General features: G+C 42.3%; 1 protein-coding gene across 1 annotated transcript in view; it reads left to right on the forward strand.

The window, feature by feature from the left end:
- spata20 (spermatogenesis associated 20) overlaps positions 1-26,389 on the forward strand; it is a 98,595-nt gene that overhangs the window by 40,453 nt on the left and 31,753 nt on the right. The window contains exon 15 of the mRNA XM_079577954.1: positions 1,220-1,300. Within this exon, the coding sequence (XP_079434080.1) occupies positions 1,220-1,300 (81 nt within the window). The remainder of the gene's footprint in view (positions 1-1,219; positions 1,301-26,389) is intronic.

Below are 26,389 nucleotides of genomic sequence, written 5' to 3' on the forward strand. Positions count from 1 at the left end.
GACAACGCGACAAAAAAGTTACGATCTGTTTTGTAGGTCTTAGCTTTCAAATGAGGCGTTAGACCAGGGGTGCCCAAAGTTAACATTACTGTAGCATGGTATTTGCATAGATAGAATCAACTGCAAATGTAAAGTCTACCGAAAAAGAAAATGGAGTAACTTATTATTTGCAGTTTATAAGTGTTTCACACTTGACATCAACGTGTTTGGCCCACGACTCACTTTTTCATTTTGGCCTTCAGAGACAAAAAGTTTGGGCACCTCTGCGTTAGACTTTTGCTCTCCAGTCGAGAAGCATTTAGATTTGGGTAAAACTGAATTCAACCTGAAGAGACTCAGAGACAGAGTGGCAGTATGAGTGTTTTATTGACGAACATGAATCATTATCGGGGCTCAGACCCCGGCAGAATATTGAACAAACGATAGTGAATGATAGAAAGTATCTTCCCCTGAGCCTGGACCCTGGTGGTGGTAAAATGGTTTTGAATTTGCAGCATTAGGAGGTCATTTGCTGAAATCAAAAGCTATTTCAAAACATCTTAACAGGTCAAGTTACATTTTAACATAGGACCATTATTGGATTCAAATATTGAAATATTTTGTTATTTGACAAACCATTTGTGGCTGATTAAATTAAATTAGCAGCTTCAAAATTCTTGCATCCATTAAAGTCAGTTTCTGCTTGGATTTCTTTGCAGGATGTCAGGATAGCCTCCCAGAGCTGCTGTTTGGATGAAAACTGCCTCCCACCCTCATAGATGTTTTACTTGAGGCTCCAAAGGTTCTCAATAGGGTTGAGGTCTGGGAAGGATGGGGTCCACATCATGAGCTTCTCTCCTTTTATATATCATTAATTTGGCAATATACTGTGCAGGACTATCAGCAACAAGGGCACTCTTTTGACGTCTTCGCTGTCTTTTCCTGTGAAGTTTTGTAACTTTTTGACAGTTTTATCCTCATTGTGGTGGGAGTTAATATTTCTATCCGTCAAACACAACCTAGCGGGGGCCATGTACGGGGCCAAAGAGGCTGCAGGGTAATAAGCGGAAAGGCCAGACTAGCCCCATGGCAAACACCTGGCTCCCTTGTTAGCGCTACAAATCTGGTAACAACTTCCCCGTCTGCCCACATCCCACGCACCACCTTTGAACGTCCGTACCCAGACCTTCTTGTTATCTTGACACCTGTCTTTTTTTTCCTTTTTTTTCTCTGCCTGTAGATTGTGATATGTGGACGGAAGGACGCTCCCGATACAGCCAGTCTGGTGGCCACAGTCAACTCCCTCTTCCTGCCTCATAAAGTAAGTCTGTCGGAGGTTTCTGAAGCGGCTTCTGGGCACTTACGTAACGCCGACAGAACTGATGGTGACTTTTTGTTGCGTTGTCGCTACGTTTATGCCACGTTTTTGTCTGGTTTTCGTAGTTTTTTTTTTTTTTCCTTTCATTTTTTGCTGCTTTCTTCATCGCTTTTTTCCCCTTGATTTTTATCACTTTTTAGTCATGTTTTTCATCCTTAATTTTCATCCACTCTATGCTCGTGTTTTTGTTGCTTTTTTATTGTGTTATTGTTGCTTTTCTGGCACATTTTTTGTTGCTTCTTTGTTGCGTTTTTCATCACTGTTTTGACACTTTTTTTTTCCAAAAGATTTTAGATCTGGGTAAAGCCAAACTGGAGAAAAAGTGCTGGGCTCAGGTTGGGGGTTTATATGTTAAAGCCTGAATAAAGCATGACGTAGGGCAGGGGTAGGCAACGTCAGGCCCGGGGGCCAAATACGGCCCTCCAGCATAGAAGCTCTGGTTAGTCTCTTAACACCCACCTGAACTGAGCACATTTTCTCCAGTTTGGCTTTGCCCAAATCTAAAAGCTTCTTGAAAAAAGTGTCAATATAGCAACAAAACGAGGGTGAAACTGCAACAAAAATAAGAAAAAAAAGAAAGCAATGAAAAAAGTGACAAAACACAAGAAATAAGTGACAAAAGCAGCAACAAAGAAGCAACAAATGGACGACAAAAACATGCCAAAACAGGCGTGGGGGCAAGAGGTTCAAGTACTCAAAAATGTGAAACATACAGTCAGTTCCTTTACATTTCTTTGCAGAACAGCCACTCATATGATGTACAACTGGCATTTGTTGAAAGTGATGCTTTACTTCGGGTGTCAATTGACTATTGGGGGGTTCGGCCCTCTGTCTTTTGACAATGAAGAAAATCGGCCCTCCACGAAGCAAACTTGCCTACCCCTGATGAAGGGCCTTTAAATCAACAGGCGTGACATGTCATTTTCATCAAGGGAAAATAGAGGAATATAAACACCATGGACCAAAACAAACACTATCCACTAATGTTGCACTTTGTGTCTAATTTACAAATCCAAATGCAGATTTCTGTCACTTCCGTTCAGCAACTTCCGACAAATCTCACTAAAAACACCGTTTGAATGAACCTCATCTCATCAGAAGCTGCGTGGTTTGTTACTAGACGTTGGCTTTGAAACAAATGAATTCTTTAGTTTTTGACTGATTTGACTTATTTGCGTAACATTTATTTAGTCATATCATCTGAACGTCCATTACTGTCGGTGCAGTCTTGTGGCTCGATTGTTGACAGTTCAATTTCTGCCCTGTCACTGTATCATCGCGTCTTCGAGCCAAACCCCCGTCAGTGTTTTCTGTATCATAATACTCTTGTGTAACAGACTTACGTCCACTTCCACAAGCCCTCTCCTCTCCCTCTCCCTCTGTCCGATGCCCTCTCCACAGCGCCGTGCCCTGGCTGACCCTCTCTGTCCAACTGCCCTCATTGTGACAGCTGTCCGCTTGAGTCAGACCACGCACAGGCGGACGGCGTGGTCGCCTATAGCTGCAGAGGAAAGGGAGAGAACCAGGAGAGACTCTGAAGAAAAGATGAACTTTGGAGAGACAGTGATGGTAGACTTTGTTGTTAGCAACTCAAAACTTCCTGTCGTGCAGTATTTGTTGCTGCTACATAACGTCATTTGTACAGAAGACTTTTGCCTAACAATACATTTACCTTAAAGTGATATTTCAGGATTTTTGACATAGGGCCTCATTTCCTATTTATCCAGATTGTTGCTGGTACCTGGAGATATTGTTTTTGTAGTTCATGCAGTTCTTATATTTGAAGAGTTACGTAGCGCTAGGCTTGTGCTAGGCTAGTGCATTTCTATGGTATCAGCTAGCCTGCATTAAAAACAGTCTGACCCGCTCCACAGAGCACCCGAGGCAAATCACTTATAACACCAGACTAACCATATAAATGTCTGTGTCCATAGAGTAATTTTTGGAATATAACTGACCTTGCATCACATGAATGATCGCATTTTGAGGGACTATTTTCTAGCAGATCACTCCGCCGTTGCGTAGTTTATACAAACACGAAGCTGATGCTGCTCAAATATAAGGCATTTTAAATGCAAAATGGTTAAAATTACTCTATCGACACAGACATTTATATGGTTAGTCTGGCGTTATAAGTTATTTGCCTCAGGTGCACTGTGGAGCGGGTCAGACTGTTTTTAATGCAGGCTAGCTGACATTGTAGAAATGCGCTAGCCTTGCATTAGCCTAGCGCCACAAAACTCTTCAAACATATGAACTGCATGAATTACAAAAAAATATCTCCAGAAATCAGCAACACTGGATAACGAGGAAATGAGGCCCTTTGTCAAAAATCCTGAAATATCCCTTTAAGCACAATGATATGAGCATAAAGGAGTCGTTTATGTCCTGCTAAAGGTGAATCACAGCGAAATACGCAGATAAGTGTCATGAAACGTGTAGTCAACTGTAAAACAACCGCAGTAGTAGCATGTCTGTTTAGCCTCTTTGAAATTCCACAAACTCCAGCTTCCACTCTTCATCTTCTGTCGCCAGCAAAAAGTCCAGTTGCAAAGAGTGGCCAAAAACAAACAAACAGTGACCATATAATCCCCCGGTCTTTGCCAGTTTCTCCGGTGTTTTAAGAAGCCGTGTGTGAGTGACTGTGACCAACGAGGAGCCTCAGCGTGACTTCAGCACGCTCCAATCGGTCCCATTGTGTGTGTATGTGCTGGGGATGGGACCATGCGCGACTGCCATCTACTGGTCAGTGTTGTGTTTGCATGTTTGTGTATGTGCGATGCCAGAAATCGTGATCAGATGCATAAAACTGCGATGATTATACACATTAATGATATTAGGCAATTAGTTATGATATAAAATAAACTATAAAAAATTACAAACACAATTTCTTCTTTTGTGACCGGACAGGAGGGACCTAGCCCATTGATGCCTGGGATACATGGAGGATTTACTTTTGCACTTTTAAAATGTGATGCCAAGTACACGGGCAATGGATTAAAGGACTATTTGCCACAATCATAATCTCCCACTCATGCAACATCCAAAACTGAACCACAGTTGAGTGCCCTTTTTGTCTTGAGCTATAAAAGAGAACTTCTTTATTCCTCAATACCAAGGGGATCAGTGCCTTGTGCCAGAGGGCAGCTGTGAGAAAGAGGCATTCAAAGGATGCTGTTTGCCTTCCTAATGACTCTGTCCTCGTAGATGTGCTCCAGGCTCCGCAGAGAGACCCTAACCGCTCACTGGCTGTGGTCGCAGTTCTTCACAACAGCTTCAGCGACAATATCGTCCCAACACCTGGTGTCAGACGTTAGAAGAGTTTTTTTTAAAGGTATTGAGTAAGAATATATAAGAGGGAGATTTTATCCTTTGCAGGATCTTTCTATCGAATATTAGTAATACAAGGCGAGCAATCAGATTCTCCATAGATAATCTTTGACTGTGAATCCAAGAATTTAAACGATACATGAACTTAGAAATGCGCTGTTTGCTAGTATTTCTTTATTGTACATAACTTCTTAACACATTGAGTGCCGTGCTGTTTTTGTGATTTAGTTGAGTGCCAACAATCCACACCATTTTTCATAATATTTGTAGAACCACAGCGTATTCTATGTTATAGCAATGGACACAAGCGATGACTCGTTTGAAAGGGGAGATGCTAAGCTCCCCTTTGGTGAAAACAGTTTAATTCTATGTGCCTCGGTTCCTGAGAAATCTAAGCTAAACAGAGGCTAGTTTGACCAAAATCACTGTTTTTTTTCTAGAAACGGAGATAACGGGGGTTTTATGCAACATTCTCCTTTCTGATTAACTCCTCCTCTCTCTTCCTCTCTCCTCTCTGGATAGACACTAACGTTACGGAAGAGGTAAATGCCTAAATATCTCCCTTTCAAGTCAATTTTCAACGTCAACATTGTTGACACATTTTGAAACACCGCGTGTTATCGTTATCGTCTGGTTCTTGGATTGAAGACTTTAACAGGATGTTTCTCAGCCGTCCTTGGACCGATTTTGACCATTTAAAAACTCAGAGAATTGTTAAAATCTCAACTGTTTTTGATGATCATTTTCATGTTCATCACAGAGGTACCAAAATCACATAAGGTGTATTAGAATGTGTAGTTTTATAATTAAAAAGAAAACGCAAAAACAAGTTTTTCAGTTTTTGGCGCTCAATATGTGAACTCCCACCTGAACCAAGCACATTTTCTCCAGTTTGGCTTTACCGAAATCTGAAAGCTTCTGGGGAAAAAAAATAAATCAAAATAGCGACAAAAACAAGGATAAAAACACAACAAAAAAGTGACAAAATAGTGTGACAGTGTGACATGGATGTTCTCCGGTGAGGCTTTAGGCGTGTCTTTGCAGCAGAACAGAGTTAGCGCAGAACACTTTGAGCTTTTTAAATGGTTTGACTGCACTGGTAATAAAGAGTTTCATTGTTTTAACACTGAGCCCGCCCCGTATCGCTCCTACAAGTCTATTACCTAATTAAAACTATAAATTAGATCATTACTGTCCTCCACTTCTATCTCTATCTATCTATCCCTTCTTCTCCTCTCCCAGTCGTAGTGAAATAAACATGAGCAGTGCTGTATGGTGCGGTACGGTGCACCCGCTGCAGTGACGAGGGGGGGCAGTGAGCTGGGTAGACCTCATCAAGGCGGATGTATTATTTATGTGGCTGTAGTGTGCGTAGCCTGGGCACATGGGAGTTGTGGGTACACGCTATTAGATGGAAGTACATACACGGATGGATTAATGTTGACTTGAAGGGGGCTCAGTCAAGAAAATACTAGGTGCAGATAAATGTCTTGCTAGTGCTAGAGGTGAGCGAAAGTGATAGAATCTCACGTTTTTATTCATTTCATTAAATAAATAGGAACAAATACAATAATTGATTTCATTAATGGTGAAAATGATCTGTAAAAATGTTTCTTTACTGTGAGCGAACTCGCCTCTTGTCAAACTTTACTATTTGAGCGGGACATCACTCATCACCAGCTGGTCTCCATGGAGATGTTTGACATACAACATGAGGTTTAAGTACAGGTCATCTTCCAAATCTCGTGCAATCTTTACTTTTCAAAACATTTTGAAGGCAAGACGCTGCAGGTGAATAGGAAAAAAAAATAGATTTATCAATTTGAAACTTTTGCTGAACATTACTGATATAAATATGAGAAAAAAATGTATTGCAAGTTTTCTGTCATTTTCTGTTTTCATATTAAAATAAGGCATTTTGTGCATGAAAATATCCAACATGTATTTTCAGCAACAAAATCTAAATAATGGGTAGACCCAGGATAAAAATATTAACAACTTTTTTCACTTTATACCTAATACTGGTTCTATCCATTATTTTGATTATTTTGTCATTTTTATTCAATGAGTGCCTCATTTTTCCATCAAAACATTAAATGACAGACAACTTGCAACACATTTGCCCCTCGTGATTATATAATTTAAAGTTAGATTTAAAAGTTTTCTCTCTTCACCCGCAGCATCTCACGTTAACTGGCACATTTCCGTCACGACAAGCTCACTGAGTAGAGTATTTCATACATATGATGTTAAATGATGCCAGTATGGTGTCAGAAACAAAAGTTTAGTTTCTACTGGTATAAAGAAAAAAAAAAAATCAAGTATCAAAACCAGTTACTGTAAAAAAAATATTATATCTTTACAGTTTTGACACTATTGGGTCCAAGGACAGGATTGAAGGAAGTGAATTGGTTGTTTCAGCTCAAATTAATGATAAACATTAAAAATAAATGGTGTGTTATGGAATAAATTAACAATATTTATTTTGTTCATATTTTTAGTATAGGTATTGAAAAAAAAAGTGTCGTTCAGGTATCTGATCGAAAACCAAGTCATTTAAGTGCCGGTATCGAGTCCTACACATGATATTGTTATATTCATATTAGAATATTCAACATGAATGCTGAGGCGTTTGTAAGTTTGAATAATTCATGACACTGTTATCTGTAAGCCCTAAAGAAGCCCTCATTGGGACCACCTTAAGCTGACCAGCACAGGTCAGCAGGCAGGCGTGTGGGCTCTCTCCAGGTCTGTTTTACATAATCCACACAACCACTGATAACGCCTCAGCCAAACACGCTCTGGCCTGAGTCCATCACTTTTATTTCTTATCTCACTAGATATGTATTTTAAAAGGCACAAGATGCCTTGCAATATATTTTTTTCGCAATTTACAGCAAACGTTTCACTCTGATATCTCTCTATTTTTCCCCAATTCGCCAAACTTGCACCTGCACATATTTTGCGAGGAGACAGTTGAGGACATGGCTGCTCCTCTCAGCAGCAGCAGCAGTAGTAGTAGCGGGAGTCCGGGCTGACGAACGGTGATGGCTGACATGACATTTAATATCATGCCCCCCCCCCCACGCGGCGTCTTTGATTTCCCCCAGCTGTAACGGCTTGGGTCTGAAGTGAGCAGACTTTACCTTTCATTCCCTGTGTTTGCGCAGGAGTATTGAGCACCTTCCCGCGGCACGTTTGGAGGTAATTATTCAATCTGAATTCAATCTACGAAGAGAGATTGACACACAAAAAGGATCCAATGACCTTTAGACAAGCTACACTGCTGCCTTTTTACCACAATGTATTACAATATGACATTCTTTTTTAATGTAGTGTGATCCCCAAGTTCCCCAACACACTATCCTGCTCATTCTAGCAAGCAACCAAATCAAAATATAGAGGAAGACTATGCTTTGTGCTGCTATTTGGTCATAACAGATTACTTGGTATTTTAGGATCTTTTTGGTGAATCAGATCGTTTGGATCAGCTCACCCAAAAGAACTGGCTCTTTTGGCTCCCTCATGGCTCTATGTAGTTTAACCTATGTAGTTTAAAGTACATACAAATGTAGCACTCAAGTCATTCATGGCTTGTAAAATGAGCCATTCGACTGCTCCCTGCATAAAACAAGTAATGAAAAAGAAAAGAAGACAACATTTTCTTTTTCATTCCCATTATATGGCTTATGGTGGTCTGTCCTGTTGTTGTTGTTGTTGTTGTTGTTGTTGTTGTTGTTGTTGTTGTTGTTGTTTGTCTTATGGGTATCAAAGTTAACTTTAAGAGGTGGTGGAACCATTGTTTTTTAGTAACACCCACAGTTTTATAGCTGGTTTCATGTATGTACTGGTATTCATTGACAGTGAAAGTCTTGAGTTAGTGTTTCCCCGTGGGGCCCAGTCCCTCTGCTGCCTGTGTCAGCTCTGCCCCTGTTCCTGCTCGAGTCTGTAGCTGCTGCACCTCACACTGAGAGAGGAATGGACTCAGACTCCAGACATCACTGAAGAAAAACGTTGGCCAGGACTAGGGCAGGGCAATATGGCCTAAAAGCTATATCACAATATATAAAAAGAAATATCACTGTAACGATTGTACTCAAGCAGTTTACATCCTTCATTTCATTTTACTTTTGAAGCACCTGTCCCGTGTTCTACAGTCAGAGTTTATGCTGCTTTGATGGAGCTGAGCGCAACATAAATTATACTGTGTCCACAACGAAATAACACATTACAACGATATCAAAACATTTTATCTCTGGCCAGGACTCCCGTACTACTGCTTTTGTTGCTTTTGTAATGGGCTCATACACAACTTTGCCACGTATCGCCGCAGTGAGTGTGATCGTGTTGTTTACTTTTTACTCCACAAACCCAGCGTAATTCTATCTAACAATAAAAATGAAAATATGAGGCGGGTTGTTGTCAAATAAAAAGTGACTTAAAGCTAGAGATGCTCTGATCTTGTCTTTTTCTCATCTCTTTTCTCTCTCCCCCGACCCATTATCTTACTCTTTCCCTTACAGTCTTGGCTCTGCCCTTTTCTCTCTTTCTCTCTCTGAGCCGAGTTTGGCGCAGAGCAGTGCATCTGGAGTTTAATAAACACGCAACCAACCCGTCACTATTTTTTACACTTTGCTGGTTATAAAAGGTTAAACTGATCTAAAATGTCTTCAAAATTCAAAGGTTGAGACGGGAGCGCTATATAGTGGTCACGCCATTTTGTCCTGGTGTCTGAATGTGTAGAGAGACAAAAGTAGTGAACAATGCAGTCTGAAAAGTAGTGAGCAGCGATGATCATAGACGTGTCAATATAGACCATAATGCATTGTGAGAGGCGGAGGAAAACGGACAGAGAGAGAGGTCTGAAATGAAAACAATAGTTTTATTTGCGTGTTTTTTCATGAATAAATTACTGAAATCTATATTATTACCATGAAAAGTTAAAGTTAGCTGCTGACCTTTAGCTTGAGCTGTTAAATGATCAATAGCTTTATGTCAAATCCATATGAAATAAAACTTATATGACTGATATTTATCCATAAATATTCCACTGTTTCTTGAGTTTGTTCGGTCTTTGGTCAGATCAGCTGTTAAATGAATTTCCTTCGGGATTAATAAAGTTATGTCTTATCTTATCTTAATTACATCCAGGACACTTTTTTGGGGGGTCAGACAGTGCATATCTCTGTTATTACTTGTAAAGATTTGCATACAATACATAAAGGAATGGGGAAGATGGATACTTAAAATTAAAAAGGAACAATGGACAACCTCTGAAAATCAATGTCTAGGACCATCATTTTTTCATCCCTGTTAAAATGTTAGAATGTTTTTTTTCGTGGCATTTAAGAATATTAGAGATACACTGCCACAAATTGATCCACCAAGTCTGCAAAACTTTCTGTGTGCAGTTTCTCACCGTGCACATCCGAACCTATTGAAGTCTGTTCCTGCTTGTACAAACAGCCTCCCCATCGCTCTGAAGCAGCCGCAGCTTCTTTAGAGTTAGCCGTACCCCGGTGTGATGCTCCCGCGACGCGCTCATCTCCCAGGGGACCGTCCACAGCTGTGAGGCTCACTGTAAACATGCACACATACGGACAAACAAGCAACAACCTCTCCATAATCCCAGCATCTGCCTCGCATAAGATAATGAGAAGAGCAAAATCAGACGTTCACCTGTATGTGTTAGTCATTAGCAAACGGGATGGAGAGGGAGTGTCAGAGCGGAGGATAGATAAAGACAATTTTAGCAACAAGATATCTCCACTGAAGGAACCGCTCGGCTCCTCTACAGTCTCCTCTGAGGGAACCGCTCACCTCCTCTATAGTCTCCTCTGAAGGAACCCCCCGGCTCCTCTACAGTCTCCTCTGAGGGAACCACTCAGCTCCTCTATAGTCTCCTCTGAAGGAACCCCCCGGCTCCTCTACAGTCTCCTCTGAGGGAACCACTCAGCTCCTCTACAGTCTCCTCTGAAGGAACCGCTCATCTCCTCTACAGTCTCCTCTGAAGGAACCGCTCATCTCCTCTACAGTCTCCTCTGAAGGAACCACTCAGCTCCTCTACAGTCTCCTCTGAAAGAACCGCTCGGCTCCTCTACAGTCTCGTCTGAAGGAACCGCTCGGCTCCTCTACAGTCTCCTCTGAAGGAACCGCTCGGCTCCTCTACAGTCTCCTCTGAAGGAACCGCTCACCTCCTCTACAGTCTCCTCTGAAGGAACCGCTCATCTCCTCTACAGTCTCCTCTGAAGGAACTGCTCATCTCCTCTACAGTCTCCTCTGAAGGAATTGCTTGGCTCCTCTACAGTCTCCTCTGAAGGAATCGCTCGGCTCCTCTACAGTCTCCTCTGAAGGAACCGCTTGGCTTCTGAAGGAACCGCTCATCTCCTCTACAGTCTCCTCTGAAGGAATTGCTCGGCTCCTCTACAGTCTCCTCTGAAGGAATTGCTCGGCTCCTCTACAGTCTCCTCTGAAGGAACCGCTCGGCTCCTCTACAGTCTCGTCTGAAGGAACCGCTCAGCTCCTCTACAGTCTCCTCTGAAGGAATTGCTCGGCTCCTCTACAGTCTCCTCTGAAGGAACCGCTCGGCTCCTCTACAGTCTCCTCTGAAGGAACCGCTCGGCTCCTCTACAGTCTCCTCTGAAGGAACCGCTCGGCTCCTCTACAGTCTCGTCTGAAGGAACCGCTCAGCTCCTCTACAGTCTCCTCTGAAGGAATTGCTCGGCTCCTCTACAGTCTCCTCTGAAGGAACCGCTCGGCTCCTCTACAGTCTCCTCTGAAGGAACCGCTCGGCTCCTCTACAGTCTCCTCTGAAGGAACCGCTCGGCTCCTCTACAGTCTCCTCTGAAGGAACCGCTCGGCTCCTCTACAGTCTCCTCTGAAGGAACCGCTCACCTCCTCTACAGTCTCCTCTGAAGGAACCGCTCATCTCCTCTACAGTCTCCTCTGAAGGAACTGCTCATCTCCTCTACAGTCTCCTCTGAAGGAATTGCTTGGCTCCTCTACAGTCTCCTCTGAAGGAACCCCCCGGCTCCTCTACAATATCCTCTGAAGGAACCGCTCGGCTCCTCTACAGTCTCCTCTGAAGGAATCGCTCGGCTCCTCTACAGTCTCCTCTGAAGGAACCCCCCGGCTCCTCTACAACATCCTCTGAAGGAACCGCTCGGCTCCTCTACAGTCTCCTCTGAAGGAATCGCTCGGCTCCTCTACAGTCTCCTTTGAAGGAACCGCTCATCTCCACTACAGTCTCCTCTGAGGGAACCGCTCGGCTCCTCTGAAGGAACCGCACAGCTCCTCTGCAGTCTCCTCTGAAGCTCCTCTATAGTCTCCTCTGAAGGAACCGCTCATCTCCACTACAGTCTCCTCTGAAGCTCCTCTACAGTCTCCTCTGAAAGAGCTGCTCTGCTCCCTCACCTCCTCCACAGCTCAGGACAGCCCAGGACAGAGCTGGCCCTCCTGACTAACTCTTTTATTCTTTATTCACCTACATTATCTAGACTTAAGACCAAAGGTTTATATTTATAACACACTTTAAAACGGTTAAGTACACACATCTTAAAACAATGGAAGGATTTATTAACAGTCTTAACTCATGATTCAAAGTCCAGTAAATACATCCAACTACAGCCAACAATAAAAGACAAACCCAGTAATGCAAAAAGCATACTGTAAGAAAACTGAAACACATCTCACTCGCGAGAAAAGGTGCATTTTCAAGAGGGATTTAAACACAGGCAGAGACTGAGCCTGTCTAATCTCTGTAAGCAACGTAAACATCCTTCTCAGCCCTCTTAATGTAGCTAGGACGTGTTTAGGAAGGCAAAGGGACCACCACTCGACCAGCTTTCTCCCCTCCAAAGTTGCAGCCCACAGAAAAGGTCTCTTAAAACGTTCAATCTCCCATTGCAATCCGCTATCAGATTTCTTCATTTCCCTTCCTAATTATTTATCCGTGTACACCTGAACAACAACGCAAGACAATTGCGTGTGGCTAATTGTTTTCTCGCCCCGTGGCTGTGTTGCAAACCCATTCTCCTCGCTCTGTCATCTGCTTCACGCATAATGTCACACGGAGCGTCTGAGGGAGACCGAGATCTTCCCCGTCAGATTACAATTCAAAAAGCATCCTCCCTTTTCAATTGCTCCTCCATATTTGTGCAGTAATCAAGCAATAACACCAATTATAACAAGTAGGCGTAATTGGAGTGCGGCGGGAGCTTCCGTGGCGCGTTCAAGGAGCCCAAATTAAAACCGTAAATAAATAAATCGATCGCTGCATTGCGGTGTTTGGAAGAAATTGGATTGGAATTAAACGCGTGCTCGTGGGCTAACGTAGTGATGGTTTTCCGGGACTAATTTAAACGCTACCTTAAAGGAGCTGCACCTGATTGTTTTCTTTTGCCCCCTTGTTTTGTATTTGCAGATATTTGTGAGGAGAGAAGAGGCCGTTGTGTAGTCTACGTCGTATTGTTGACTATATTTACCAATTTAAAACCCGTAAGTAGCACAGTGCACTGTTGGCAGGTGTTTGGCTGTGCTTGGAAACTTATGAATGAGTTAGGATCCCAACACTTTAGCTCAGCTAGTTTCTGTCATAGCAATGCCTTTAGCTCTGTGTCTTTTTCTAGTTTGAAGTTGAATGTTCTATCCCCATACAAATGAATGGGGAAAGAGGTGCTATATAATGTATGGCCAGGTATGTTTTGTCTTTTTCATTTCATTTATATAATTTATATGATTTCTTGGTCATTAAAGGAATAGGCCACCATTTTTCCATACTGAGATATGTTCTTTTGGAGCTATAGGAACATACTGGGAGAGGCCAAATGCTAACACCATCTTTGGTCTTTTTGCGTGACTGAGGGCACACAGTTCTTCCATACTGTAATATGTTTTTACTTGAGCTTAGATGAGTTGATGCGTACCTTGCCAGATCTTTATGCGTGCCCGTGGAAGAGGGTGGTAGCTTCCAACTTCACCCCCGTTTGGAGCTATAGGAATACATTGGGAGAGGTCAAATGCTAACAACATCTTTGATCATTTTGCGTGACTGAGGGCACGCACAACGACCGGACAGGTACAAATCAACTCGTCTAAGCTCAGGTAAGAACATATTTCAGTATGTAAGAACAGTGGCCTGTTCCTTTAACATGTGAAATTATATTACAGTGGTGTCCCACAGCAGGTCGCAGGCCACATAACGTAAACAAGACAATACGATTGAGAAAAAAAAAATCAATAAATGATTGATAAAAATGAGCTGTTGATTTGTAGCCACAGCCACCCTGGGGCAGACTGACCATTTACCACGTGGCTGTAATGTGTTGTTTATATCCTGATCTCTTATTATAGCAGTGCCCTCTGTTGGACACATGTGGAATGTGACTGCTCCTATTGGCTGCGTTCTGGTTATTTATTTTAAAAAATCGTAACTCCGCGCAGGAATGGGCGAGAGACTTACTCTTTTTTTACATACTCAGACATGTATGCTCTACAAATCAGGGACGGAATAAATAATCTTGCAGGCAGGATGTGGCCCGCGGGCCTTGAGCTTCACACATGTAAGATGATGTTTAGTGGCCACTGGAAGTGTATCCGACCCTACAAAAAGCAAAAACTTAATGTGATTTAGCATTTAGCTCAGAGGACACTTTGAGACGCTAATTTGTATCTGAAGTACAATCTCAACAGGTTTGTGCATTCATTAAGGATTTCTAATGAGTCTTTGACCTAAACAGCTGAAAACATCTGGATTGTTCATAATTTGCAATGTTTAATGGCTAATGCTAACGGCTATATGAATAATCCATTGAGCAGGCTAACAGACTGAAAGTTACCCAGACTAGCCTGCTACAGCTTTTAATATATGTATGTTTATTACAATAGGACAAACAGTACAGGGCTAAAAACATGCAGTTGTAATTACTTACATGTTCAAAACATTTTGCTCATGATATAAATAGTTCACCGGAGGAGACTTCAGTATTTATAAATGTAGCCGTTTTAGCCTTGATGCTAAACGCTTATTTGACACAAATGGTAAAATAGTGCCACAATCTTAAGTTATTTTATTGAAAGTCAAAAAAATATAAATAAAAAAAGGACAGGAAGTAATCATTGGCCAACAGGAAGTTAGCCAACAACAGCAAAAAGAGCACGATAAAAAGAGCCAATACTAAGCCAGGAAAATAAATAGCCTTCAAGGGGCTAGATGCAAGTTAGCCATGTTATACTCACTACTGCCAGCTCAGGTCATACGTGTAACTGCAGCTTCTACATTAAGCTTGTGCATGACGGCACTTCGGACCCGAATTTACACCTTTTTGAGTGACAGTGCAGGATTTTAGAGGCAGTTGTGGTGAAAAGGTCTGGGTTCATTCCACACCTTAGGACAGGGGCAGGCAACGTTAGGCCCAGGGGCCAGATTCGGCCCTCCAGCATAAAACCATTGGCCCCCAAGAGAATTTAGAAAAAACATGTATTCAGAAATCAGAGACCAAATGCATGAAAAGGACTCTAAAATGTGGAAAATGCTGTCAGTATGTTCACATTTCCCAGCAAAACAACCCATTAACAACCGTCATATATTACGTGCAAAACTTATATTTGTGGAAAAAAGGTGCTTTACTTTGGGCTACAATTATGTGTTTCGGCCCTTGGTGTTTTGGCAATGAAGACAATCAGCCCTCCATGACACAAACTTGCCTACCCCTGCCATAGGACATTGTTGGAACATGTAGGGGGAGGAAAATACTTACTTTTTAAACTCTGTATAGGCCCTTTAGGCTGCTGTAAAACAAAAAGGATTCATTGATGACTAAACCAGATCTAAACAAGACGTAATAGGAAAGAACCAGAGCGCTGCTTCATGAAACTGGTTTACTCTGTGATCTAGGCTCATTATATTGTCATTTGGGCGCCATAAAAGCCGGCTAAACACTCTGCTTCGATCGCATTACTGCCCCTTGTATTTGGTCGACTTCAAACGTGAAGTCAAAATTCATATCGATATTTGTATTGTCCACATGGTCTGTTTTTATTTCCTTCTGAATGAGGTTTAAGAAAAGCGCTGAAATGAAGCCCGAGCTGCTGATTTATCTGGCTGAGCATCTCTCCATCTTCTGCGCGTCTGAATTAACCGCAGTTTCACCTTTCACACGGACCGGCCTCACCTTTCCGCTCCGGGCCAATTACTTTGATGTCAATTCATTTCACAGGTTATCCAAGAGAATAAGTGCCTTTTCTCAGCTCTGCGGGTGAGAGGAGACGCTGAGGAAAATTGAATTACCACAGCATCGCAGTAAGCCCCGAGTGTTTGTGGGTACATTTAGTGCTTTCTACCACACTATCATGTTGTTTCTTCATCAAATAGAAACCCGGAGATGTGTTTCGAGCAAAATGTGTTTGAAATTCCTGAAAAAAGCCCCCAGTTTGTGGTGAACCTTGAAGGCGACTGTTTTAAGTAGGCCTATGTTTTTGTTTTTGGATTTAGACAAAAAGGAAATTTAGATCAAAGTGCTCATGTCATGGTAATCTACTTAACTGTGAAATCGAGCCAGAGCCGGTGCTGGCCTTTCTGGGTCCCTAAGCAAAAATCCACATGGGGCCCTACAGTAGCATCCCATGGTTATTCGACGAAGTGCGGAACCATTTACGGTCATGAAACTGTTCCACTGTGCAGTAAAGCAGGGCAGAAGTGGAAAATAATCACCTCAATTCAGGCCCTGCACCTCTATGTGAGAACCACTAACCGCTAAGCCATTGTCCAACTGGGATTTAGGACTACTACTAGTCTATTTCCCCCACTTTTTAAAATGGAAAATGGCAAATGGGCCCATTCTCTCACTTCTGGCCCTGACCCACAGTTTGGGAACCGCTGATTTAAAACTAACTGAAACCTGCAGCTGACGGTTATTTCTGTCTTACCACTGAGAATTAGCCTGTGAGTCGCCCAACTCGTTATAGACTGTGCACATTCAGAGAACCAGAGTTACTGTAAGTTACTGTCTACGTATAGGAAAAAAACGGCTCTGCATCAAGCAAATCACAGCAGCTTAGGGCTGGGACAAAACATCATTAAGCGATATTTCAAAAACGTTTTGCTGCAATTACAAGTATCAATAGGGCTGGGACAAGTGAGAAGCAAAAGTAAGTACACCGTGTGAAAATTCTCACCTTTCTGCCTAAATTGGTCACTAAATGTGGTGTGATCTTCATCAAAAACATAGGAATGACTGTGTCTGCTTAAACTAATGCCACCCAAACATTTACATTTTATCATATTTTAAAATTGCCATCACATGTAAACACCACAGGACAGGAAGGAATAAGTAAGTACACTACCTGAATCTCACTGAACTGCAGCAGTTTTGAAAAAAGAGGAATGGTCCAAGATTCATCCTGATCGTTGTGAGCGTCGGATCTGCAACTACAGGACAGCAGTTGTTGCTACAAAGGAAGAGTCAGCCAGCTGTTTAATACAGGGGTTCACTTACTTATTCCACGCTGTTGTGAATTTCTCAGGTTTTTCTGCAAAATATCTTGATAAACTTATGAATACATTTTTCTATTGATGGTAGCACATTGTCCAGGCCCTGAGGCAACAAAACAGCCCCACACTATGATTCTCCTGCTCCAGACTTCACAGTGAGGAGAGGGTGTTGATGTTCCATTTTTCCTCCACACATGAAGTTGTGTGTTCCTCCCAAACTATTCAACTCTGGTTTGTGAAAGAGCTCTTAGATGCTCCACCACACTACTGGGAAAATAAAAAAAAAGGGTGAAATATAGTCTATTAAGCTGATGATTTTTCACTTCTAGTTACAATGTGCAGATCGTGTTCCTCAAACCTGTGTTTCTGGAAGTATTTTATCAAATGAGAAGCTTAGTTTAGCGTTTGGTTGAAATGAAGTTAATGGGCCTCTGTTTATGTGCTGCTGTGTGTTTGGAGGCATTTCTACTTTATTGTACAGACGGAACCTTATTGCACATGTAAACTCAATTCCTTCTCTCAAATGTTCATGTCATGTTTTCCCCCCTCTGTCGGCTCCTTTAGTATTTGGCCGTGCTCCGGGGGGGGCCCAGATGTTCTCACCAGCAGAGCTCCTCAAAGCTCTGATCTGGGTTCCGCCGGGGCTCTTTGGATTAGCACGCACAAGCACTCAAGCACGGGCAGATTACTCCCTGTACGTCCATAAATATGCCCATAAATAAATATAGCATTAGCTGTAGGGGGGGCTTGACTGACGGGGAGGCATTTTACGTATGACATTTTCTTTCAAAACAGATTACAGCTCCGCTCCAAATCCCACGCCGGGTCCCGTCTCCAGGATCGGGTCCCCTCCTTTATAGAGCCGCTCTCCGCAACGAAAAGAAAGAAAAAAAGCGAACACGATAGGTTACGTTTATAGACTGTTTAAGTTGCGGGCCGTGCTCAAGGTTGTCGGGGGGGAATGGCTTTATGAATCCCCATAAGTATTTGATTTATGCGCAGAGTGGCGTTTTACAGGACTTGTAAGGCCCATGTGGATTCACTTGGTTAGCAGGCGTCTTTACTTTACAGATGTGGGACTGTTAGCCGCAGCAGCAGAGCACTGTTGGGGGGCTTTTAGCTCTGTCAGCATGCCTGTGCTCCGGCAAGTCCGTTTTATATGACGTATGTTTATCTGGACACGCATTAGAGACTCTCTTATGGACTGCGGATGCAACATACAGCACTGGGCCTGCTGTGACTCTGAGGACGGTTTATCACGGCGGCATAGCGGTTGGCAAATGCACACGTGGGTCTAGTCGTTGGAGCTAGAAGGAAATAAAGGGTGAGCTTCCTGTATAAGCCACGCTGTGCTGTGGAACAGTCCTGGTTAAGCTCTTAGCCAGTTTGGCTCTACCCAAATCTAAAACCTTCTTGGAAAAAAGTGTCAAAATAACGACGAAAACGAGATGAAAACAAGGATGAAAATGCAACAAAAGAGCGCTGAATACCTTGCTCTAGGGATGCACCGATACCAGTATTGGGTATCGGGCCGATACCACATGCTTGTACTCATACTCGTACTCATTCATGAGGTCCCAATACCAGAAACCGATACCATTTGACGTGTGGCCAGCGCACCTACGAGGCGCAGCTCTCAGCTGAGGAGAGAAAATAGCAACAAACTGGAGAATTCTTTAGTGGAAATACAATAATCCACATAGAGCTGACTTTATTACAGACTGCACTCTCTAAACCAGAGTCTGAGCTGGATTTAACCAGAGCTTAATGTTGTTAGTGCTGCAGCGTCTGCAGTGTTTACAACATACAGGCTAACGTTGCTAACTCGAGGCTAGCAGTTTTGGCCATTCTGATGCCGTTTTATGCCCAGGGGTTTATTCATCTGAAAAACTAACCCAGCGACAAAAAAGTCCTCAGAAAATCCAAAATAAAGACATACAGCATGTTTATATTGAGTGAAAATGAGCTGCAGCAGGACAATGAAAACGCTGTAGTTACTCGCTAAGTTACTACAAACACGAGAGAAAATCTACAGGAGCTGAAGTAAAGACGAAAAGAGACCATTTAAGTAACATCTCAATGCTATTGTTGAATAAAAATACATAAATGAATAAAGCACAGGCATTGGGGAACTTTTGGACATGGGCTTTTCTTTACATGATGGACAGTGCAATAAAAAATAAAAATTATATTGAATGAAAATAAAAGTAAATTAATTAATGGCATCAGCACAATTCCAATGTAACTGCTCTTAAATGTGTAGCCTACTTTACTTAAGGAAATGTACGTGAGTAAATTGACTAATTACAAACCAATCTGCTGTGAAAAAAGAGTGTTGAGAAAATGCCGTGTACTCGTATCGGTATTCGATATCGGCGAGTACTTAAATCAAAGTACTCGACTCGTATCGGTTTTAGAAAAAGTGGTATTGGTGCATCTCTACCTTGCTCCAACAAATCCACTTTGTATTAGATTAAATATCTTAAAATTGCATGATCTTGTTGATGTTTACGCAGCATTTGTGATGTACAAGGCTCAAAACCTCATGCTTCCTCAGTGTTTACAGGAGATGTTTCAAATAAGAGAATCTAGATACAACCTCAGAGGAACAAAAAAAAAAGACTAATACTGAGAGGAGGTGTATCAGTTAAAGGAGTTGATCTATGGAACGGTTTACCTATTCAACTTAAGGGCTCCAAAACTATTAAAACATTTAAGAAAATGTTTAAGTTAAACATTATGGAGAAGTATGGAACACTTGAATGACAATCAATAGCAAAGAAGTTAATCGTGGACACATGACATTATTTTGATTGTTGAAGTTTAAGTTTTGGCTTGTGTGTTACCATCGTTGGTATTAGAGAAACTATATAATGTGTCATCTTTGGTCATAGTGTCACAGTTTGTAAAAGGGGTTTCAGCCTAAACCCCTTTTGGTCCGGCTTCATTTAGCACTTAAATTCTTTATGTACACGTTTTTCTTAATGTATAAGATCTTTGAAAAACATGTGACATGTGATCTAAATGTTTATAATGAAGTAATAAAATAAGCTACAGAAAATGTGAGGGGAAAAAATATGAAAAGTGACAAAATAATGACTAAAAACCCACAAAAATGCAACAAAAAATACCAAAAAAAAGGGACAAAAAAGCCAGAAAAGAGCAACAGAAAAGTAGTGACGAAAACGCAATAAAAAAAGCTATGGAAAAACAAAGCAGGTCTTCGATTTCAAATGAAGCGTTATTCTGGCCCATGCTGTTTGGATTTGGGTGAAGCTGAACTGGAGAAAATACACTTGGTTAGAGGTTAAAGTGACAGTCCGTAAGATTGTTTATTGTTTATTATTGAATCCCCATTGGTTTTTACCTATAGGTATTCTGGGGTCCACGCAAATACAATATTAAAACATAACTTCAGATTACATTAAGAATATATATGAACGAGACAAAGCTGTACAGACCTTTAGCAAGATATGATATAGCATTTTTAATAGGCTAACCATACAGGATATATACTGTATTTGTTTAGCATCCTTTTAAACCATCAAAGCAGTTAAAGAGGCAGGAGCTGATACCACAGAACCATCGCTCTGGACATCACAGTCTCTTCAGAGCATTGGTCCTGGGCAGTGCAGGAGTAAAATGACACTGTGAAGCCTGTCGAGTGTTTAAACCAGAGGTGCCCACACTCAGAGGGCCAAAATTAAAATGTGCCGTAAAACACATGTAACTGCAAATAATAGTTACTTTATACCTTTGCATCTTTTTCTAAAATAACATGCGAGCTTTCCTTTCTCTTAACATCTTGCCGTGCGCCGTCTGCAGCATGTGTGAAGACGAACCACCGACGATCCGCGTTAGCCGAGAGTGACTTGACGCGGAGAGCGTTTGAAGGTATTACAAGGATTCAGGAGGATTTGCCGCGTACAATCTTGGCGTAGTTTGCCCTAAGACATGCTAGCAATTTACTTGGGAACCAGCGCCGCTTCCTTTTGTTTTTTCCTCTCCGTTTCCCCAGAGATGGGCCGGGCGTGCGGCGAAGACACTGGCCTTTTTAGAGCGTGTGCTATAGTGTGTCCTGAACAAAACATGTGCGTTCACTCCAAGGGGAGCAAGTGGGGATCCCTAACAAGGCCTCAGGGACTTAACCAAGTGCTCACCGGGGGACGGCAAGGCCAAGGAGACCGGGACGGCTGGAGACGACTCAATTTAATTTCAGATAAGCCCTGGTTCTTTGTCTAACCCTTTGTAGTTTTAGTGGGAATCATTCTCCGTACTTTAGAAACATATTGTTCGTTTGGCAGTTCACTCATTTAAAATAGATCAATGGAGGCGCCAGACATTTGTTCTTGGAGGGGCTAAAGAGGTGCTGAGGTTTTTCCATGCAGGTGCTCACCAAACCACCAATAAACACACCTAGTACCTGCCCTTAAAATGAACTAAAGATTATTTTGGTAATCGATTCATCTGCAATTCATTTTTAAGATGGATGACTTGTTTGTGGAAGGTTTTTGGGTTTTTTTTCCCACATGAAGCTAAAGTGGTAGAAACCATTCATCCATTCAATAACAATCAACTATTTCAATAATCGATTAGTTGTCGTTTAATTAACTACTTGTTTCAGCCCTAGAGTGAACTTTAGACGACTGGAATGTGTTCAGTTTCAGGTCCAGGCTTCAGGATGTGCAGAGTAATACCTCTGACTGTTGTTCAGTGTCTGACTTTACAACATCCGACTGTGATAATAACCACTGAGTCTGTTGTACATTAGGGAGATTCACAATGTATTGGTTAAGTCAAAGGTTTTGTTTTTTTTTCAGATTTTGCCAGATCACCTTTTCCTGATATTTTGAGCATCTGGACCAAAAATGGAGCAAATGAGACTCCAGTCGAGGGGGGCAGACTTGTTCACACTTTTCATTTCTCAAGGCCGAAACCTAACAATGTGTAACTTTTGGAGGAAACAGAATCTTGAACGATGCAAAGATAAATTCTGTCAGTAATAATCTCTCCCAGTCTGCTTAAACAAGGATCATTAGAACATTACAACTCTATATTCGATGCATGCTGACTCTGTTCTCTTTGATGCTTTATCTCTGTGTCAGCGAGTTGTACAGATTGTTGAGAGCATTTAATGGCAATGCCTCTTTCTGCCACTGATGACCTTCAAGGAATGGAGTTTTTGTTGCAGATTCTCATCTGTGAGCATGGACCTCACTTCATCAGGGTTCTCCTCTGTGTACTTCTGTTTAGCCTGCAGTAAAACCTTCAGAGAGGTGGACTGAGCGGTGTTGGTTGTTCTGCTCTTGTGGGAAAAAGACTTGGCATCAAGTCTTTGAGCTTCTGTTTGTAGGTCTGGTTTTATGCACATGAGACTCCACAGACTCTTCATTCTTCTGTATTCAAGCACATGCAGCACGTGTCGCATTTATTGAGTCTAAAACTGTTATTGTCATTTTAAATATGAAGCCATATGTTTATACAGTTATCATGCATGAAAGAGTGTGCCTCTAAATGTGCAGCAATTCACTCTGTTTTTGGTCCAGATGCTTAGAACACCAATGGCGTACCGCACGATATACGTCACCTTTCCTCATACATATTCATTAAGCTAGCAACGGTTGCTAGGGGGGGTCAAACTCGCGCCTGTCACTCATGCTAGACGAATGTAAATAGTTTACGGACGAGATGTCTACTGAGCTAAACCTTCTAACTCTGTCCGAGAATGACGTCCCCGGTGCCAGATTCACTGGTGTAGAAGTAGAAGAACATACAAATGTTCAGTTAAAGAGATGGCTTGAGTGCAGAGGGCTGAAAAAGACGACCTGATCCAGAGGTAGATTGTTATCAACACTATTTTTCCCCCAAATAACATCAGCGTACGCCACTGACAGTGACATTTTGCAGTTTCAACACGCTATATTTTACCATCCTACATCCTGTCTGTCATATATATTATGTCCTCTGGTTGTCTTACGTCTGACAGTTGTTGGGGGTTATTTATATCATTATTATTTATTTATTTTTTGTTTAGCGATCGCTAATGCTACTCGGTCACAGCCAACAAACACTTCACTTTTAATTAATATCAATTCTCTCAATTATTTGACCCTTCCTCTAAGGCTGTTTCCTTACTAGAGAAAAAACAAATGTGTTGGATCCACCTGTCGGCATGAACAGGCTTGCTAGAAAAAGGCGGAGGCTGAACATGTCTTCCATATTTAAACAAGAGTGTTTTAAGAAAGTGGGCCTTTGTAGAACTGTAGTAGAACTGTTCTTTTGGACGCCCGCACAAGTTGACCCATCGTTCACATTTATCCCTCTGGGTTTTTGGTTTCGGGAAACGAATAAAGAAAACATCCTTCATATGTGGACGGTCATAGTGTCTGGAGTCGTTTCTGCGCGTTCCACAGCAGCAGTGTTTGCTCGGCACGTTCTTATCTGAGCGATCACCGGCAGAGAACAAGCAGTTCTAGCACGAGTCGTAACCGAGCGCGCTTCTATGTTGACCCCCTTCCGGTTTACGTTGCTGACGTCACGCGGCCTTGCGGTCTAAAAATAGTTGTAATTATTGTACATGTTTGTTTTACATTTATTTACGTGAAAACAGTCTAATGCCTCAGGAATGCTCTTTGGGAGAGTTGCTCCTCCTGTGATGTCCTTGGAGCAACTTTATGGGAGATACAAGAATTGTGCATTCTTCAAGGTGTTTGTCTGATTTTGTAGATTACTCCCTGGAAGTAACATATATATATACTCTAACCCGCTCGTCCCGGGAGATAAGGAAATCCAGTGAGAGTAAATGCCACTGAAATCTTCTGCTGTTGTTGTGGGGTCATTTATTAATTCATTAATGATGATCCTGTTGAGAATAGGGCTTCAGTTGAGAATGACACACAAGGGCTTAGCTACAGACAAACTAGCGCTAGCACTCATCTGATTTCTGGCTAAGCTCGGCCGCGGCCTTTGACCTTTGCCAGTGATACTGTATCTCCCCTCCCGTCGGACTCTCTTATGTCACAATACCCAGGTTTACTTATCGGAGCAGCTGCGATGCTAACTCAGGCTAGTGTTTGTTTAATGCTGTGCTAATGATCCGCTAAACCCCTTAACCCACTGGAGATCGGAGACTGTCAGAGATGGTAAGAAAGCGTCGCTGTCTTTTAGTTTTCTGTGTTTGTTGTTTTGGTTTTTACCCAGACTCCAGGCAAGTGGGTTTAAATATTTCATGAAATGGCAGCTAAGTTTTGTCGGTAGCGAGCCGGAGATTTCCCAAAAGTAACTACAACATCGCAGCGCTCTGAACAATTTCCTCCACTTATCCATTCACAAACACTGACATGACGCTGTAATCCAAATCTGGTCATTTCTTTTTTCAGACCCATTTTTCCAGGTCGGGGCGGGTCAGACAAAAAGCCGACTCGCACATCTCAAGAGGCTGAAGCAGCATCGATGAGGCTTGGTTAGTGAAGCAGACGTACGGTTCTCATGGATTGCTCATCCCCAATTTTGGGGGATTTATTCAGAGGGATTTTTTAATATTGTATTCCTGCCTGATTCCAAGCACTTTGAACTGCAAGAAAACAAGGAGGCAGTTTATTTCTTTATTTATTTGTTTCTTTGGTCGGGACAGTGCCTGTTAATGTACATACATGGGACTCATGCATGTAAACGCGCCATGGGCTCATTTACATCTATTGTCCCCGGACTCTCAAACACACTCTCCTTCATCCTGGCCGATTGTTTGTAGTGGTAGTTTTTTATAATGAAACAGACTACTAAAACTAACCAACCAGTTACTAAAACTAACCAAAAGACTAAGACCAAAACTGAAAGGGCTGCCAAAAACAACACTGACACAAAACAACAAAAGCGCAAATACCGCTGCTTTAAACATTTATCCCCCTCCATCACTCACTGCCATCAATCTCGTGGACAGTAATCTTTAGATCGCCGTCTATTGTTTACACACACATCCCCACCCACCCCCACCCCCAGACGTTTTATCTTTTAATTCCAGCGCTTCTAGACAACAGGACTTCTGCACGAGAGTGGACAGCTTTAGTGTTGTCCTATAAGATCTAATCCTTTTCCGGAGCGCTCGTCTCTCGTCTGCACGTCTGCGCAGATAAGGCGACAGCTTGCGCACATGCGGTTCCAAACGCGCACATAAGGAGAGCGCGAGGAATGCCACATGTCGTGCATCCGCCATCGATCATTGTCCTGTGTCTTGATAGACTCGGAGAAGGCTGTCGTCCCCGACCAGAATGAGCCCGACAATGGAACAGACGAGACGACTGTTTTTTTAATCTCGAGCCGTCTGCAGAATGGGTTTTAATAAGGAAACTTCCGGGCTGAGATTCAGATGAGATCGCAAAATATATTCATCTCCTAACCGCCAGCTGTTTGGCTTTACCCAAATCCAGGGCTGGAATGGCAGAAAAAAACGCCCCGGGACTTTTGGGTCAAGACCGGCCCTCTAAAAAAAACGAAATCATATTCAATACAATAGGCTTGAACTAAAACAGTATAAGCTATGAATCGAGGACAATAGTTGCATGTTGTTTCTGCCGAATTCAAGCTAACCCTTCATAGCACTCAACACTTTAATCTTGTCATTTACAATTTGATGGAACTTTTGTAAAATTACTAAACAATCTTAAAATGTGCGTTCCGTTAATGAAGTTCCTCTCGAGACTGCAACACAAGATGAAATGGTAAAACTCACCACGGAGTTAGAGAGGTGTGGAGTGGGAACAGAAATCCCCAAAAGGCCAAACATTGTAAATCCTTTCAATGGAAACAAGATTTCCAAACTGCACTGACGACGAGAGGCAAGACGGAGTCACCTGACAACTCCCAGCAAAAATGTACAAAAAATAGAGGTCTGAGGTTCTGTGGGTCCTGGAGGGAGTTACAATAAACTATTTCCTCTTATATTGGCAATGTGAGGGGCATGAGTGTTATGTCCCATCTGGGAACCATAACTCAAGAAAGCGCCACCAGAGGGGTATAAAAGGCGTCACATCCCTCTAGTGGAGGAATTGTGTAATTGCATCTGAGTAATGATAGAGAGTCTGATGGCTCTTCAAGCTAATTGTGGGCCGGTGAAAGGAAATCACGGGCCTTATCTCCATCTGACTGGCCCAATCGGCCCAAAAGTACGTCGGCCCACCGGGAAAACTCCCGAATCTCCCGATGGCCAGTCCAGC

Source organism: Gobius niger, assembly GCF_951799975.1.
Source record: "Gobius niger genome assembly, chromosome: 19".
Taxonomy (NCBI): Eukaryota; Metazoa; Chordata; class Actinopteri; order Gobiiformes; family Gobiidae; genus Gobius; species Gobius niger.